The sequence below is a fragment of the Equus asinus genome, chromosome 25 (genome assembly GCF_041296235.1).
Source record: "Equus asinus isolate D_3611 breed Donkey chromosome 25, EquAss-T2T_v2, whole genome shotgun sequence".
NCBI lineage: Eukaryota > Metazoa > Chordata > Mammalia > Perissodactyla > Equidae > Equus > Equus asinus.
Genome location: NC_091814.1, coordinates 22,896,000 through 22,913,728, shown reverse-complemented (window position 1 = coordinate 22,913,728; position 17,729 = coordinate 22,896,000). Strand labels below are relative to the sequence as shown.

Here is a 17,729-nt window from a genome sequence, read left to right as displayed (position 1 = left end):
TTGTCCTTTTGAGTTCTCTAGGAATGTGATGACTCTTGGGCAGAGCCTATACTGATAGCCATCGTCAATGATGACTGAAAGATCAGGGTATGGGGTGTTGCTCTGGTCTCTGATGCATATCCAGTAAAACAAAAGAACTATCAGGAACTAAGACCGGATGTCTGCCCTGACCCAGAAACCAACCACCTCCCCCGACCTAGAAACCAGCCCCTATATAACTGGCCTATAGTCTTTGTTCTGTAAGATGATTCTTTCGGATATTAGTTGGCCATCTTCCCTCTTGCTAGCAAGCTGTAATAAAGAAACCCTTTTGCTCCTACCACCTTGCCTCCTGACTATTGGCATTTCTTGAGACGAGCAGATGACCCTACCTTGGGCGATAACAAGCTTGCTCACTTTTTCAGGAATTTACAAAGGAAATGACCAAAAGTTGGCTTTGTGGCCCTCAACATGTCACCTATATCAGGAGTTAAAGTTGAAGAGAAGGGGAAGGACAGAATTTCTTTGGAAAGAACTGTGGGAATGCTGTGTTCTACACAGCAGGGGAGAAGGGGACTTCCCCCTCACCTCAAACCAGTCAGATGGGCTTTAATAAAACCATAAATGGCAGATCTTCAGAGGGACATGTGTCCTCTGGAATTTGGGGTATATAAGGACTATAAAGAGAGGCTGTGGATACATGGGCCTGAGGCCACGGAGCAGAGAAAGAAAGAAGACAGACCATCCAAGATAGTGGCACAGGAATGTAGGAATGCTTCCCTAGACCGGACATAGGCTTTCCAAGATGGAGTTAACCTGGAGCCAGTTTGAAAGTTTGTCACTCCATAAAGGTCTCCCATGAGAAACTTTGGGAAATTCAGCCTTGAGAGTTGAAGCTAAAACCAGCCAATCAAATAAGAGGCATCACCCACATCACAGGAATTGCAGTTAAAGATTACCAGCAGAGGAATTTTTGAAGAACCTACAAATATACCCCATGGGAAAAATGGCCAACAATCTTTAATTTGCCCCATTCCAGATCACAGGAGTACATACGATGGACTCAAACCTCCATTCTACATCCTTTGCCAATACAATGCCCTTTTCATGGCGTTGCTCTCATGGTCACTTCTGGCTCCAAATTCCTGCTTCTGCTAAATTAGTTCAGTTTATTGATCATTTGGCCACCTGTTTGTATTTCCTTCTACCTTAAACCTACGTGAGGCTCAGGATTCTTTCCAAAATTTCCACCTGAAAAGCCTCATTTACACAAAGCTGTTGCATCGTTAGAAGAATCTTTTGATTGTATGGAGAATTTTTGGAAAAGGGATTGGTTTACACTGAAGCAAAACGAAGTGGCAAGTATTATTTTTATCTTCCCTACAAGCATTTCCATCCTATTCTTCTGGTAATAGACCCTTTCCCCCTAGGCAAAAATGTCATCACATGATCTGCGTAAGGCATTTATAGTGCCCTATTTCACTGGCATTCATGATTTGTCCCAGGAATGGACATGTAATCCAAGCAGGCCTAATGAGAACACGTCCCTGGAATTTTTATAGGCATATGGGCACAAAAAAAACTCTCTTTCTGTGCTTGCTGAGCTGAGTCCTGCAATAACCATGTTTCCTGCCACAAGGCAAAGTCCTGTGTTCAGTAGGAAAGAGTAAAGTCAACATGGAAAGAGAAACAGAGTCACAGAGATGAGCAAGATGGGAAAAGAAGGAAGGGAGGGTAGAAGGGAGAGGAGAGAGATCCAGCAATGTTAATTCAAGTTTCTGGTTCCAGTTCCTGCAGCTTTGGTTTCTGTAACTCTCCTTAGATGCTACAAACTCTCCTGGTATCTTTCCAAACTTTGCAAGTCACTAAGATCTCTTTTTTATTTAAGCTTCTTTGCATTGGGTTTACGTCACTTTCAAACATAAGGCTAATTAATACAGCAAAAAAAACTTCCAATTAAATGTTAGAGATCTAGCCTTAAAAGCCCTTTTCCTATTCTACCCCCAGGAACGTCCCCCCTACGTATCTCTCTAATTTTATACTTTTTTTATTTTTGGTGAGGAAGATCAGCCCTGAGCTAACATCTGCCACTAATCCTCCTCTTTTTGCTGAGAAAGATTGGCCCTGAGCTAACATCTGTGCCAGTCTTCCTCTATTTTATATGTGGGATGCCTGCCACAGCATGGCTTGATAAGCAGCGTGTAGGTCCGCGCCCAGGATCCAGGCCTGCGAACCCCGCACTGCTGAAATGAAACACACAGACTTAACCACTACACCATCAGGCCAGCCCCATAGTTTTAGACTCTTTTGATGGCTTCACTCTTTTTCCTTGCTTTTTTCTTTCTTTCTTCTCTTTCCTGTTTCCTCCTGGAATCAAAATTAAGTTCCTTCCAAGGGGTAAAGGGACACATATGCATAGTGATGGATAAAAACTAGACTATTGGTAGTAAACAGGATGCACTCTATACAGAAACTGAAATATAACAATGCACGCCTGAAATCACTCAGTGTTATAAACGAATACTACCTCAATAAAATAATTAAATTTACAAATTAAAAATTATTTTAAAAAAACTAAATTCCTTCTCTTTTGTATGCCAAAGAGTTCTGCCACTTTTTTCACTGTATTGGTCCTGAAATCCACGTCCTCAGATCACATCCTGTACCGTGAGTGGTTTATCAAGGTATTTTGTTAAGGACAGTTCAATGCAAGAAAAGTCTTGGGCCATTAGTTGGCTATTAGGAAAAGAATCCAATCCAGACATTCCCTAAGAAATTTTTGGATAATTGGTCAGGTAAATTACTTAAGTTTACTAACCCATAAAATTACATTTTAGAGTTACAGAATCTATATAGATGAGCCAGCCCAACTCCTTTAATAAGCTTAGAGGAGTTAAGTCACTTGTCTAGTACCAAAAAGGAGTTAGTATAGTGTCAGGGCTCCTGATTCTTTGTCTAGGGCCTCAGGTCACCAGACGAAAAACTAAGCCTCTATGGCCTGACTATTGCCAAAATATAGGTTGATTTAGGTTTGCAACTCAATGCTCAAAAGAAACAACTGAGCTTCAGTCCAACTATTGTTTTTAGTGCCAATGAGTCAATTCCTACTCCTAGCAATCCTGTGTACAGCAGAATAGAACCCTGCAACGTCTTTTTGCACCATCCTTTCATCTTTTGGCACTATATCAGACAAGGCTCCACTGCTATTCATAGTGTTTTCAAGGCCATTTTTTCAAGAGTGGGTAGTCAGCTCCTTCTTCCCAGTCTGTCTTAGTCTGGAAGCTCTGCTGAATCCTGTCCATCATGGGTGACCCTGCTGGTATCTGAAATAGCAGTGATATTGCTTTCAGCATCACAGTAACATGCAACCACCACAGTGTGACAACCAACAGATGGATGGGGTGGTTCCTAGACCAGGAAAAAAACCCAGCCCATGGCAGTGACAGTATTGAGTCTTAACCACCAGCCTACCAGGGCTCAACCATAAATGATGTAAAATAGATCACCAGTTCTCTAACACTTTTAGATCTGGAAACTGTTATTTAAATGAAATCCTATACTGACCGCAAATAAAAATAAAATAATGATAATAATAACTATAGTAGTTGAGATCCTCCAAGAAATAAGATGCCAAAGATTTATTGGAGGAAATGTCTATGACAGCAAAAGAAGAAGGTGCTGGGGAAGTGGAGAGACCCTCAGACCATGATGTAGATCTGACCCTTAGGAAAAAGAGAAAAAAGAAAGAAGGATTGCATTAATAGAGTCTCAGACTGCTGTGCAGTTCTAAGAAAGTTTCAGCTAGGCTGAGTCCTCAAGCCAAAGTCACCCATTAGAGGAGTCTGCATCTTGCAGAAAAAAGCTTGCATTAGTATTCGTATCACATCCAGTTTTGACTAGGAGCAGCCTGTGAAAAGTGTGGCTTCAGTATGAACATAATGATGGGTTCAGAGCATACTGCTGGGGCCATCAACCAATTAGGCTTCCTGCAACAAAAGATCTGACTGGTGAACTTTTGTGGCTAGCTCAATTAAAAAAAAAAATTTTTTAAGCACAAGTTGCATTTGCTTCTTTTCTATATCTTTCACTTCTCTCCTTATTGTGTTCATGTGGAAAGAAATGGAAGAAACAGAAAATAACCAAATGGAAACTATAAAGTTGAAAAATACAATATCTGATGTGACAATTCACTAGCTGGGCCTAACAGTTGCAAAAGAAATGTTCAGTAAACTTGATGACAGTAATAGAAACCATCCAAAGTGAACAACAGAGAGAAAAAAAACACTTAAAAAAGAGACAAGGACAGTACCTCAGTGGATTGTGGCACTATTAACCAGTATAAAAATAAATGTAATCAGAGACTCAATGAGAGAGGAGCAGAGAAATATTTCAAGGAATGATGGCCAAAAATATTCCAAATTTGATGAAACTATAAACTCACAGATCCAAGAAGCTCAATGAACCCCAAGCAAGATACACATAAAAACCACACCAAGTAATATCATAACCCAATTATTGAAAACTGGTGATAAAAAGAAAATCTTAAAAGAAGCCAGGGGGAAAAGGAACACTACATACAGGAGACGAAAGATAAGAATTATTGCAGCCTTCTAGTAAAAAAAATTTGCAAGCCAGCAGACAAACAACATCTTTAAAATATTGAAATAAAAAACACTAAATCTAAAATTCTATCTGGAGAAAATATCTTTCAAAAAAAAAGATAGGCAAAATAAAGATATTTTTAAGAAGAATAAAAGAATGGAAGTAAATTAACTGCACACACAACTCAAAATTATTTAAAAGAATACAAAAATTTCCAATAACCTAAAATTCACAATATCCAATACCCAATAAAAAATTATCAGACATGCAAAGAGGCAGGAAAATATGACCCATAATGAGGACAAAAACAAATAAATATATAATTTCGTGAAACTTGGAAACAGAACTAAAAAATGACACAGATGATAAAAGGAGTAGGAAATGACATTTAAATACTATTATAAACATATTCTAAATGTCCAAGAAGGTAGAAGAAAATGTGAGCATTAAGGAGAAACAGGGAAGATATGAAACAGACCCAAATTGAACTTCCAGTGATAAAAAATACAATGTCTGATACCCAAAAATTCACTATGTGGAATTAAGAACTCATGAGACATTGCACAAGAAAAGATTAGTGAACTTGAAGACATAGCAATAGAAACTATTCAAAATGAAAGAGAAAAGACTGAGAACAAAATAACCAAAAATCATTGACCTTTCATGTAATTTCAAATGGACCAATATACATGTAATTAGAGTTCAGGAAAAGGGGAGGGGCAAAAAATTCAGAGAAATAATGGTCAAACTTTCCAAGTTTCACGAAATTATAAACCCATAGATCCAAGAAGCTCAATAAATCCCAAACACAAGAAACTTCAGAAAACTTTGCCAAGGTACATCATAATCAAGTTGCTTAAAACCAGTGATAAAGAGAAAAGCTTAAAAGCAGCCAGAGAAAAAAGGCGTTATGTACAGAGGAATAAAGATAAGAATGACAGCAGACTTCTCATTGGAAACAATGCAAGCCAGAAGACAGTGAAGCAACATCTTGAGAATGAGGGACAAAAATTGTCAACCTAGAATTCTATACCCATTGAAAACAGCCTTCAAACACAAAGCTGAAATACAGACTTTTTCAGACGTACAAAAGCTGAAAAAATTCATAACCAGCAGATCAGTACTACAAGAAATGTTAAAGGAAGAAATGTTAAATGATAATGATACCAGATGATTTAATTAGAAAAGGCAGCACACCTACTGTTCGATCCCTTTTCTTACCCCTCTGCTGAGGTGCTCCAGGTGGGGACTCTAGAGATGCTTAAGGATGCCTCAGAACCATCTAATTGATCTCCACAGGTCCTTCCAGTTCTCACCTTTCAAAATGACTTGATTCTGGATTGTGTGTTTTCCCTTGGGCATTTGACCTAATAGAGGAATGAATAACCATCAAATAAATATTAGCGAGTGACTTACAGTTTCATGATGCAGAGAGTTAGGAATTGTAATTAATTTAATGTGATGGTTTTCCAAAACCATCCTTTTCCAGTGTTAGTGATATTTGCCACATATTGTTCTGATCATCAGCAATCAGGGATGTGGCAGAGGAAGTACAAAGAGGTGGAATTTATGCTAGAACTGAGAGTCAGACAAAACCAATAGTAAAAAATCACGGTATATACTAGTTGAAAGCACACTGAAGCTGACTCTTAAGAAATGGAGTTTTAGGGCAGCTCTGCAACTGGTTACATAAGCTTGAGACTCACAATTCTCTTCTGGACCTCAGTTTCTGCATATTTATAGTTAGGGTGTTGTTTAAATGACTCTGAAACCTCTCCCAGTCCCAGCCGTGTGTGATTCTATGAGTGTAACTAAAAACAGACTAATCTCATCCTGTCTGTGACTATCACACCCTTTTCAATCTGACTAGTTATCAGCAGGGAAATTCCCACAACCCCGAAATAGCCATTATTTTTATAATTTAAAAATTTAAATTTGACAACATGGATAAACTTTGAGGGCATTATGCTAAGTGAAATAAGTCAGACAGAGAAAGACAAATGCTGCATAATCCCACTTATATGTGGAATCTAAAAAAAAGAAAAACAAAAAGAAAACTGAACTCATAGATACAGAGAACAGATAAGCAGTTGCCAGAGGTGGGGAATGGAGAGTGAGTGAAATGGCTTAAGGTGGTCAAAAGGTACCAGTTTCCACTTGTAAAATAAATAAGTCACGGGGATGTAATGTAACGTATAGCATGGTGACTGTAGTTAATAATACTGCATTACATATTTGAAAGTTGCTAAGGGAGTAAATATTAAAAGTTCTCATCACAAGAAAAAAATTTGTAACTATGTATGATGATTGATGTTAACTAGACTTACTGTGGTGATCATTTTGCAATATATGCAAATATCAAATTATTATGTTGTAATAATAACATGTAAGCCTCATGTAAGAGCCATGTAAGAGCCATGTAAGCTTCCTGGCTCTTCATAGGAACACATGTTCACAAAATGGTGGCATTACACCAATGTTACATGTCAATTATACCTCAATTTTTAAAAAAATTAAAATGGGTAATTGTTGTTTCAAAATGTTTTCAAAATTTATATATCATATAATGTCCTTGAAAAGGCAAAGCCAAAGGGAAAGAGAAGAGAAAGTGGTTGCTAGAGTTTGAGGGTGGGAAGAGGGGTTGACTACAAATGGGTACCACAAGGGAATTTTTAGCGTGATGGAACTTTTCTGTACCTTGAATGTGGTGTTAGTTATATGACTGTATGCATTTGTGAAAACCCACAGAATGATATACCACAAGGAATGAATTTCGCAGTATGTAAATTTAAAACTAACTAAATAATTTTTAAAAGAATAAGTCAATAGCTTTAGTTGTAATTCATATTCTTTTTTTAAGTTTACATCATTTTAATGTATCGTAGATAATTTTCCAAGCATTAAATTTAACTTCTTATTTGACTATCTAGTCTCTTAAAAATATCCCAATTCTTAGCATATACTTCAAACATACATAACGTATAACGTAAAATAAGCACCTTGTTTTAAAATATGACACGTATAGCCTTAAAAGACTTTTTAAAAACAGATTTATTGAGGTATAATTTACATACCATAAATTCATCCATTGTAAGTGTACAGTGTACAGTTCAATGATCTTTTGTAAATTTACAAGTTGTGCAAACATTATCACAGTCTAATTTTAGAACATTCCATCACCCCAAAAAGATCCTCATGCCCATTTGAAATTTAAGAGACTGAAAAAAGGTAGAAGAGGAGGAGTAATCTGGTAAGAAATTTGAGACACAGAATCCCAGACTTTCAGAGTTACAAAGCTCTGAAGAGCATCGAGCTCAAACTCCCACCCATGTTCAAATGCCTCTGTGACACATCTGGTGGGTAGTTATCCAACATATTTAGACAACATTCAGTGATAATTAAGTGGTTATCTTATTTAACAACCCATTTCATCCTTGGCCAGGTCTATTTATTGCACTTATTAGTTCCTTTAAAGCACTGAGCCCTTACATAGGCCAGCTCCCATATGCCCTAACCTTCAGCTCAATAACTTCAGTAATTCTCAACTCCAGCAGTCTTAAGATTGTAAAAACAAAAAGTATCTCTGTTATAGGAAAAAGTTAAGAATCTCTGGGACGGAGAATTAAATTAGTATCTAAGGAAGTTACCCAAGAAAAGTTTAAAACGAATTCTCCTTAGGCACTTAAGATTCAAAAAGAAAGCTGAGGTGAAAGAAGCCTGCAAGCCTTAAAGTAGAAGAGCAGGCTGAGGGAACTGAGCACAGCACTGGGCTATGGGCTGGAGCTGCAGGATGGCTATGGAGCATGTCTGGGGTAGAGGACTAGAAACAACAGAGGAAAAGGTTAGGTGACACCAGCAGAAAAGTGCAAGGGACTGTATAAAACCATTTCAAGGCAGAATTCTAAAGTCGACCAAGTCAAAAGGACCTGTCAGTAAAGTAGATCAAAAACGCAGCTGTGTAATTAAATATGAAACTAACATTAAGATTACTTACATTTGCGTATGTTACCCCATCCCATGAATTTCCTCACTTTCTTCTAGGTAGGTAATAACTTGCCTGACTGGTTCTTGTGTGTTGCACTGGACAAGTAAAAAGACTGGTGGAGGGGTCATAATCCCGTAAACCACCAAAGGATGCAAGGAGAGCAGATGTGTTGGATGCTGTGAAATTACCAAACCATCGGGGCTGGTTTTATGGGCTTATCACCTGTCCGATCACACACCTAGAAGGTCCTTGCATTGGGTTTAATACTCTGCTGTTGCCCTCCTGCAATTCTTAATAATTTTTTTAATAGGAGGCTCTGTTTTCTTCTTGCAACTGTTACTGAACCAGGCCTGTTTTGCCCACTGTGCAGTATATCGATCACCAAGACAACAAGTTTTGCAGCAGAGAAAGGGTTTACTTGCAAGGCAGCTGAGTGAGGAAATGGGAGAATAAGCCTCAAATCCGCCTCCCCAAAAATAAGAATTAGGGATATTTATGGGATAAAGGGGCAGGCTAGTCTGAAGTGTGGGGATAGATGATTGGAGGTAAGGAAAAGTGAGGTGATCAATGATCTGTGCAAACATGGTCAAGCTTCATGGCTCTTCATAGGACGCATGTTCACAAAATGGTGGCATTAGCATGATCTGAGGGTGGAGTTTTCAGCCCCCCTAATGTCAAAGGGTGACCTATCAGACACTCGCACAGGCCCAGTTGACGGGTCAGTGGTCTCAACCAACTCGTACTGGGCAAGGACTTGACTCTCAGTTCCTGAAAAACAACTTAAACGCCCAGTACCATGGTGACCCAAACATCAGAGATGTTATCTATATGGAACCCAGTGGGAGTCTGGTAATATATTGCTTACCTACGTGACTTTTAAGAATAAGCAGCATAGCTAACAATGGGTGGGCAAATAACTAAAAGCCACAATTAATAACAGCCTGAAAAAATAACCTTAGTTATTAGCTACCTAATCATGAATGGCTATCTGTCCACCAGTTTCACAACAGGCCATGCAAATTACATAGCTGATCCTGAAACTCACTCACACCAAGTATGGGGCAGAGGGGGGAAAGTAATAACCACACATTATATTTGTACGGCCCATTAAGATTTCAAAGTCCTTTCTCAAATCTTGCTTGACCCTCATAATATCTTTTAAGGAGGCAAAAAAGATGAGGAATAGTGGTTTGTCCAAGGATGTAGAATCAGGGAAATTTAGAAGAGATGTTATCAACTGTGTGGTTTATTTTTTCCTGAGTCATTTTACAAATAAAAAGCTCAGGTTCAGGGAAGTTAGAAGACTTGTTCAAGGTCACACAACAAGTACAACACCAGGAAGCAGGGCTTCTTGTTTCCATTCTGGAGTTCTTTCCACTATAGCATGTTGTCTCTGTGGAAGTTCTGGACTGCGAACTCCATGAGGGCTGGCATCATGTGTTATTTGTTTATGCCGGATCAGAGTGGGAACCCAGTGAATGTATATATAACTGCTTCCATTTAAAAAAATGCTGTATTATTTGTATTTGTAATATCTCATTTGATCTTCCCAAAAGGTTTATAAAGCAAATGAGATAGGTATTAGTGTCCTCCTTTGCAAGTGAAGGAAACAGTTTCAAAGAGGCACATGTACGGTTACAGAGCTTTATTGTGACCCAGGAAACAGACCGGATGGGCCTTCACTCTTTCTCATAGACTTCTCACCAACTCTCACCACCTAGGAGACTTCCTTTCCAGTTCCTCGCTGGGTGTGTCAGTGCTGTTCTCCTCAAATGGATAAGAAATCAGGTATTTAGTAAGCTCTCCCTCCAAGTAGGCACTGCAAAAGAAACTGGAGCCGTAGAAAAAGAAACTAAAATCTACATATGTGTAGATACACATGGTCACAAAGAAAGATGAATTTAAGTGAAAGAGTCACTGGAGTTCATGTAGTCCCCAAAATAAGAAAACTGAGGTCACCCTAAGGTCACACAGTAAATAGTTACAGCAAGGACCCAGGTTTTCTTGCTTCCAGGGCCTTGGAAGTTGTTACATAACTTCTGCGGGCAGGGCTCCTCTGGTTCACTACCTTAATTCTTTGCTTGATGACTTGAATTATCCCTTTGTTCTCCTCAAAGTACCAAAGCCTGAGAGTCAGCTATTGACAAGAGTCACCACGCATGTAGCTCTGATCAGCGTGACTTGGGCAGGGCAGCAGATGGGGACACGCCATCCAGGAGAACTTACAAGCCTTCATGAATGGGGCAGTCGGCCTGGAACTGACTCAAGGAAGTTAAGAGATACTCAACACTGATTGTACGTTAGTATTTTCATAATACTACATCTGTAAAATAACCACATGGAAACAATAAATGGAAAGAGGAAAGAACAGGTACACAAAGTTAGTAATTCCATCCTTCTCAAATTTGAACAGAGGGCTTTAGTCACCCAGACTGGAAGAAGCGATGAAAAAGTGACATATAACAGAGGTGATGGTACATGTCAGCGGGAAAAGGATGGATTTTTTAAATAAATCACACTGGAACAACTGAACCTCTCCTTCTCTGACACCATACACAAAACTCAATTCCAGGAGTATGAAAGACCTGAAAGTAAGATGCAAAATATAAAGATTTTAAAAGACAATCTAGGAGAATATCTTCGTGATCTTGGCATAGAAAGGATTTCTTTAAAAAAGACACAAAAGCACTAATCATAATCATACATTAAAAATTTTTTAATCTGTTCACTTCAAAAATCATAAGGAAAGTGAAAAGCCAAGCCACAAACTGGGAGTAGATATTACGACGTGTAAGTGACAAAGGACTAATATCCAGAAACGTATCATGAATTCCTATGAATACACATATGAGAGAGAGGGAGCCAATAAAATAAAATAGAGGCAAAAGGCGTAAACGGGCATTCCCCAAAAGGCAAAGGGGAAATCCAAATGGTCAATGGAGATATGAGAAATAGTTCAACCGCTTTACCAATGAAAGAAATGCAAAATAAAACCACAAGGAAGTACCGTTACACATCTCAAATGACAAAAATATTAAGGTCTGAGAATACCAAGTGTAAGAGAGGGCAATGGAGCAATGCAAACTCAGTATAAGTTATACCTGCAGGGCCAGAGTAATTTGCTATCAATAGTTTAGTCTCATCTTCCACTCACTAATTCTACCCAAAGTGTACAGTCCTAGACGTGGAGGGACTCCCGCCACCTGCACCAGGAGAACCATGTAAGAATATTTCTAGAAGCGTCGTGCTTATCACCTCAAACCCAGAAACAGCTCGAATGCTCCTCAACAGTAGAATGGATAAGCAAACTGTGATTTAGTCATATAATGGAATATTATACACCAACAACCAAGAAAACTGTAGCTGCATGCATCAATCTAACTCAATCTCACGAACAAGAATGAATGAAAAAAGCAAGTCACAAAAGAGCACCTGCGGTATGATCCATTTATAAAAAGATGTAAACAAGTAAAGGTAAACCATATTCTCTAGGGATGCCAACATCTCTAAGGTTTAACAGTTGTTAAACTATAAAAAGAAGCAATTCTCACAAAATTCGAGATAGTGTTACCTGGGCGGGGGGAAGGGACATGTGACTGAGAGGGGCACACAGAGCGCTATGTTCTGTTCTTTAAATTGGATGGTGGTTATACTTGGGTTTGCTTTAACTTTAAACTAGTTTATTAAATAGTATATACTATATTAAATCACAAAATTGTCATTTTTATGTGTCAAATATTGACAATTTCACATGGCTCAATATAAAATATATGTGTGTGTGTTTATGCAATATGATTCATGTATGATATATTTCACAATAAAAAATGAAAAAAGAGGGCCCGGCCCCATGGCCAATGGTTAAAGTTTCCCACGCTCTGCTTCAGCTGCCTGGGTTTATGGGTCTGAATCCCAGGTGTGGACCTACTCCACTCACTAACCACACTGTGGAGGTGTCCCACATGCAAAAAAATAGAGGAATATTGGCACAGAAGTTAGCTCAGGGCAAATCTTCCTTAGCAAAAAAAAAAAGAAAAGAAAAAAGAAAGAAAGATGCATTGGATAGGAGTCAGGAAACCTAGTTCCAAGATGAGTAATTTGGTTCCAGCCTGGGTTCTAAGACCACACAGGATCCTTTACCTCTGTTTCTATTAAGTAGCAGTGTAGACTAGTGGTTAAGTGCTGGGGTTCTGGAAACACGCAGATCTGGCTTTGAATCCCAGCCCTGCCACTTATGAACTGCATGCTTGTGACCTGATAACTTATTCAGGCACTGATTCCCTCATCTGTAAAGCAGCTGTAGCAGTAGTACCTACCTATCTTGTAGAGTTGTTATGATATGTACACATGAATTTAAATGAAGCAGTTCTAACAGTGTATATAAATAGCTTAGTGCAATGCCTGGCACTTTGCAAATAACTGATGAGTGTTAGTCATGTTATTGGGTTTCATTCTCTTCTGTCATATTTTTTAGAGGGTTTCAGAAAGATGCAAAAGGAAAATTATGTGAATATCTTTTGAAAAAGCACAAGATTCCATGCAAGCACTATGACTGTTACCATTTTTATCCTCTTACATGTCCACGTTAGTCCATTATCATATATCACAAAGGCAATGCTATCACCTTGACGCCGCTGAAGGCAAAGCAGCTACAGGAGTTAGGATAGACCCTCCACTGCCTTCCTTGCAGGGTCAGGTGTGAACGCAACACCTGAGTTTCTCAACAGAGAATTAAACCATACTCTTCCTAACTCCAACCTGCCAGGGCAAGACTGAAATTCTTGAACTCAAGAGAATAAGTCCTTTCAAAAAGCCATCTAGAGGTCAACCGATCGAACCCCCTGATTCAGGGAAAGTGCCAAAGTCCAAAGAGGGGTCTAAAACAAATGCCAAGTCACCTTTCCAGGGAACCCAGCTGTGCCAGTGAGCTCGATCAGCAGAGACTTCCAGGCTACCAGGAGCAGCAGCCCCTGAGTGTGCAAAGTCCCTTTTCAGACAGAGCCGCAAGCTGCTCAGACCCCCGTGGATTTCTGCCTCAGCAGAGCCAGCAGACAGCTTGGCTTTTCTACTCTGAAACTCTTTTTTCTTTTTAATTTCAAGTGTGCTATTTCTCTATAGAACATTAAAAAATAAATAGGAAGCAGGAGGTATTTGCCACGGAAACAGGATGGACTGTGCCAACGGTCCCCACTCTGCCCTCACCTTGCACCCTGGGTGCAAGAAAAAGAAAACAAAACACCGTACTAGTTCCTAAGAATTCTGAATGTGTAATCTGATTTTAGAGAAGAGCCATATTTGACAGAATTGCCAGGGGAATATGGTCAGTTGATAAAGATAAGAACAAAGATACCTCTGAATAGAAAAAGGCCCATAGCCCCGCTGTGTTATTAACCACACTAACCATTTTATGACAACCAAAACAGAAAGCAAGAAAAGAACTTGAGAAATAGTCGCTCATCCAGAAGAGAGAAACTCCTGTTTTTACAATTAATGAAGTTCTCAAAAGATAGCCAGAGTCAGTCTAAATGTTAATTGTGAGAAGAATACTCACTCTGGTGAGGCAATGTTTTGCCACCTGGGCAGGATACACGGAACAAACAAACAAACAAAAAGGCTCTTAACTACCTCACACTGAGCATAGCCCACAAAATCAGAGGCGAATTTTCCTCTCTCTCAGCTGCTGGGTCCTCCCACCTGAATTTTGTACATTTTTTTAAATTCAGTACACCTTTGTAAGGAAAAATATTCTCCTCCTGTATGTTTCTCTTTTACTCTCACATTACTACCACATTCACGATACTTCACTTCCGACACCACTCGTGTGGGTTTTCCACACGTCAAGCAATTCTCCATGACTCCAGCCGGTGACCTACAATTCGATTCAGCTCTGACACTATCTACCTGGAGTTAGCGTTGGATCCCACAGTTAAAGGCTCAGTCCCATGAGACTGCCCCCACTTCAGATGCCAATCACAAGTCCTAGGTTGTCACCCATACCTGGCTATAAATTCGGGTTCCCATGACCCTTTCCTTGGGTTCAATAATTCCCAAGAATGGCTCATAGAACTCAAGGAAACACTTACTTACATTTATCAGCTTATTACATAATAAAAGATGTCATAAAGGATACAGATGAAGAGATCCATAGGGAAAGGTCCAGGAGGTTCCCAAGCACAGGAGCTTCTGTCCCTGTGGAACTGGTGTGCATCACCTTCCCGATACATGGATATGTTCACCAATCAGCTGTCCGAACCCCCATACTTTTGGGATTGTTAAGGAGGCTTCATCATGTGGGCATGATCAGTCATTAACTCCATTTCCAGCCCCTCTCCCTCTTTGGAGAATGGGGGTCGGGGGGCTGAAAATTCCAAGCTTCTAATCTTGGCTTGGTCTTTCTGGTGACCAGGCCCCATCCAGGAACCATCCAGGAGCCCACCCAGAGTCACCTCATTAGAACAAAAGACACTGCTGTCACCCAGGAAATTCCAAAGGATTTAAGAACTTTGTGTCAGGAGTCTGGGTCATAGACCAAATATTAGAACAAAAGATGCTCCTAGTGCTCTTATCACTTAGGAGACTGCAAGGTTTCAGGTGTTCTGTGCCAGGAACCCAGGGCGGATATATAGATAGAGAGAGAGACATATAGAGAGAGAGAGAGAGATACACTATTGTTTCTATTTACACATATACCACTTATTTAAATTATAACTCAACGTAGTTATAATTATCTATATTTAGATTTACATACTTTCAAATAATAGATAGGTATTTGACCTATAGGACAAGTATAAGGAATTTAGATAGTTTCATATAATCAGTTTTTTGTTAAAACAGAAACGCAAAGTTTTCAATTAATGAACATGCCATGTTTGCATTTTTGTTTCATGCTGTTGCAAGCAAGGAAAAAGAAGTAGCCATAACTTAACCCCAAATTCACAAAATAATTTTGTTCATTGCAAGGTTCATTTTGATTAGAAGTGTAAGTAAAATCTAATTTAAATTTAATTTTCTTGTTTTTATTCTATTAAGCAATGTTAAAACTTTCTAAAGCTTGGTTCAAAAGAATTTCTCCCAGGCTTTTAAAATTATAATTAGATCTTTTTGTCATTTTTACCTTTTTTACAAAACAGAGTTAGGCCTGAAACTCCTGCATTCATTTGTAATCAAATTTAGATTGATTGCCCCCTCCTTGGGAGCCTTGGAGATCCCTAGAGATTTGGCATAAGCTGGTGGCTCCTTGTGCTGACGTCCTTTCTCCATTTGAAAAGCAGTTCCTGGCTTGCTTCTGGGAGCTGGTTGAGACTGAATGTCTACCATGGGACACCAAACACAGCGCAACTGCCCATCGTGAGCTGGGTGTTAACTGAACCACCAAGTATAAAATTAAATGTGACTCACATCAATCCTTATAAAACACAAGTGGAATATAGCAGACTGGGCCTGAACAGGTGCAGAATGCACAGTAAGCTGCATAAGCAGGTGGCGTAGTAACCGTTCAAATGCTTTTCCATCTCTTCCCTCTTTCCACACCTGCAGCCTCAGGGTCAAGTCCCTGTGAACAATTAATGGAGGAAGAGAAGGTGTGGACCTAGAGCTGCACACTACGCCAGCTCCAAACAGAAGCGTACGGCCTCTCCACTACAACTCCACTCAGTGGTGGCTTCAAAGTGGGTGAAAGAAAACCTCTCCAGTGGGCAGAACTTTGAGAAGCACATCTAGTCATCCACTTTGATTGGAAGGAGATGCCTGAGGTATGTATCTACATGACTCATGAACAGTAACTAACAGGCTGGCTACCTGGTCAGACACTTAAAAGAAAAACGATATTTGAAGATTGGTGAAAAGGAAGTCTGGGAAAGAACTATATGAAATGGTCAGAATGTGAAGATATTTGTGTCCCATGTAAATGTCCTTTAAAATATGGGGATTTCCTAAGTTCAGAGTTCCTCAGCGGTGACAGGAACCTACTGCATGCAAAGCATCCACCTGGACTTCTCTGTATCATCCAATGGGACTTGGAGGCAAGGGGTACCAATGCAAACATGAAGCTTTTGCTGTCTGTTGGGCCATGAGTAATAAAGTCCTTTGTCTCTGATCCAGGAGTATTGTGTCTCTGTCAGCATCCATGAAACAGTGGCAGGCAAACTTGTTAGCTTTCAAGTGGGATAAAATCTCAGATCCTTTACAGTTGTTGACAGTTTTGGCAATGCACATGAAATGCTATCAGAGACATGGCTTTCTGTAAGAGGAAAGTACAAGGGCCCTTTGTGGCCAGGTTGGGAGATATGAAAGACTCCCTGGGATCCATCAGCAAATGTTCTCATCACAGTGATGCACAAGAGCTGAGGGGTAAGCATCCCCACTATTCTACCTATTAATGAGGCTGAGAAGTGAGAGTGAAGATTGAGACAAGCTGTCCAAATGGTGTTTGATTGCTGTTCATTTTCCTCTGAGTGGGAGGAGGACAGGATGTTATTGTGACAATGCAACAAGCTGCCCGACAGCACCAGCCACAAGGCAATAAAGCAGTGGTGACTTAGTTGAGATATTCCCAAAGCTAAGACTGATGGTATCAGTATTGAGGAAATAGAGCTTCGGTAAACCAAAACCGGAAATTTGTTTCCTTGAGCCTGGACCACCACCAGTCACGTGAAACTGAAAGTCAGTACTTACTGACACAGAGCCATACTCAAGAGACTGGTTAAGTCATTGCCTCTGCTCCAGAGAGAAACACCATCTTCATCTTCCAAGGCTACTACAGGTTGAACTACTTTATATTAGTTGTTTATAGAAAGCCTCTCTATGAGGTAATATTAAGCTCATCTTTGAATGACAAGAGCCTAATAAGTGAAGATCAAGTGGTAAACATTCCAGACAGCACCTAATGCAAAGATGCTTCATTGAAAAAGAGCATGGCATGTTCCAGAAACAGACAAAAGGACTGAATGTGGGGAAAGAGAAAAAGAGAGGAAGCAAAGATAACTCCTAAGTTTTTTAGCTTGAGCAAGTAGACGGATGGTGGTGCTGTTTAATGAAACACGATCACCAGGGAAGAAGCAGATTTGGGCAGGAAATCAGTTCTGGATGGCTAATGTTAAGTTTGAAATGTCTCTTTGATACCCTTGTGAAGATATCAAATAGGCACGTAGATGTATGAATCTCGAGT

General features: G+C 39.6%; 1 protein-coding gene across 1 annotated transcript in view; it reads left to right on the top strand.

Moving 5' to 3' along the window:
- SLAMF6 (SLAM family member 6) overlaps nt 1-16,664 on the top strand; it is a 70,756-nt gene extending 54,092 nt beyond the window's left edge. The window contains exon 8 of the mRNA XM_014848360.3: nt 16,100-16,664. Coding sequence (XP_014703846.1) covers nt 16,100-16,129 — 30 coding nt within the window. The 3' untranslated portion in view covers nt 16,130-16,664. The remainder of the gene's footprint in view (nt 1-16,099) is intronic.
- Nucleotides 16,665-17,729: the final 1,065 nt, after the last annotated feature.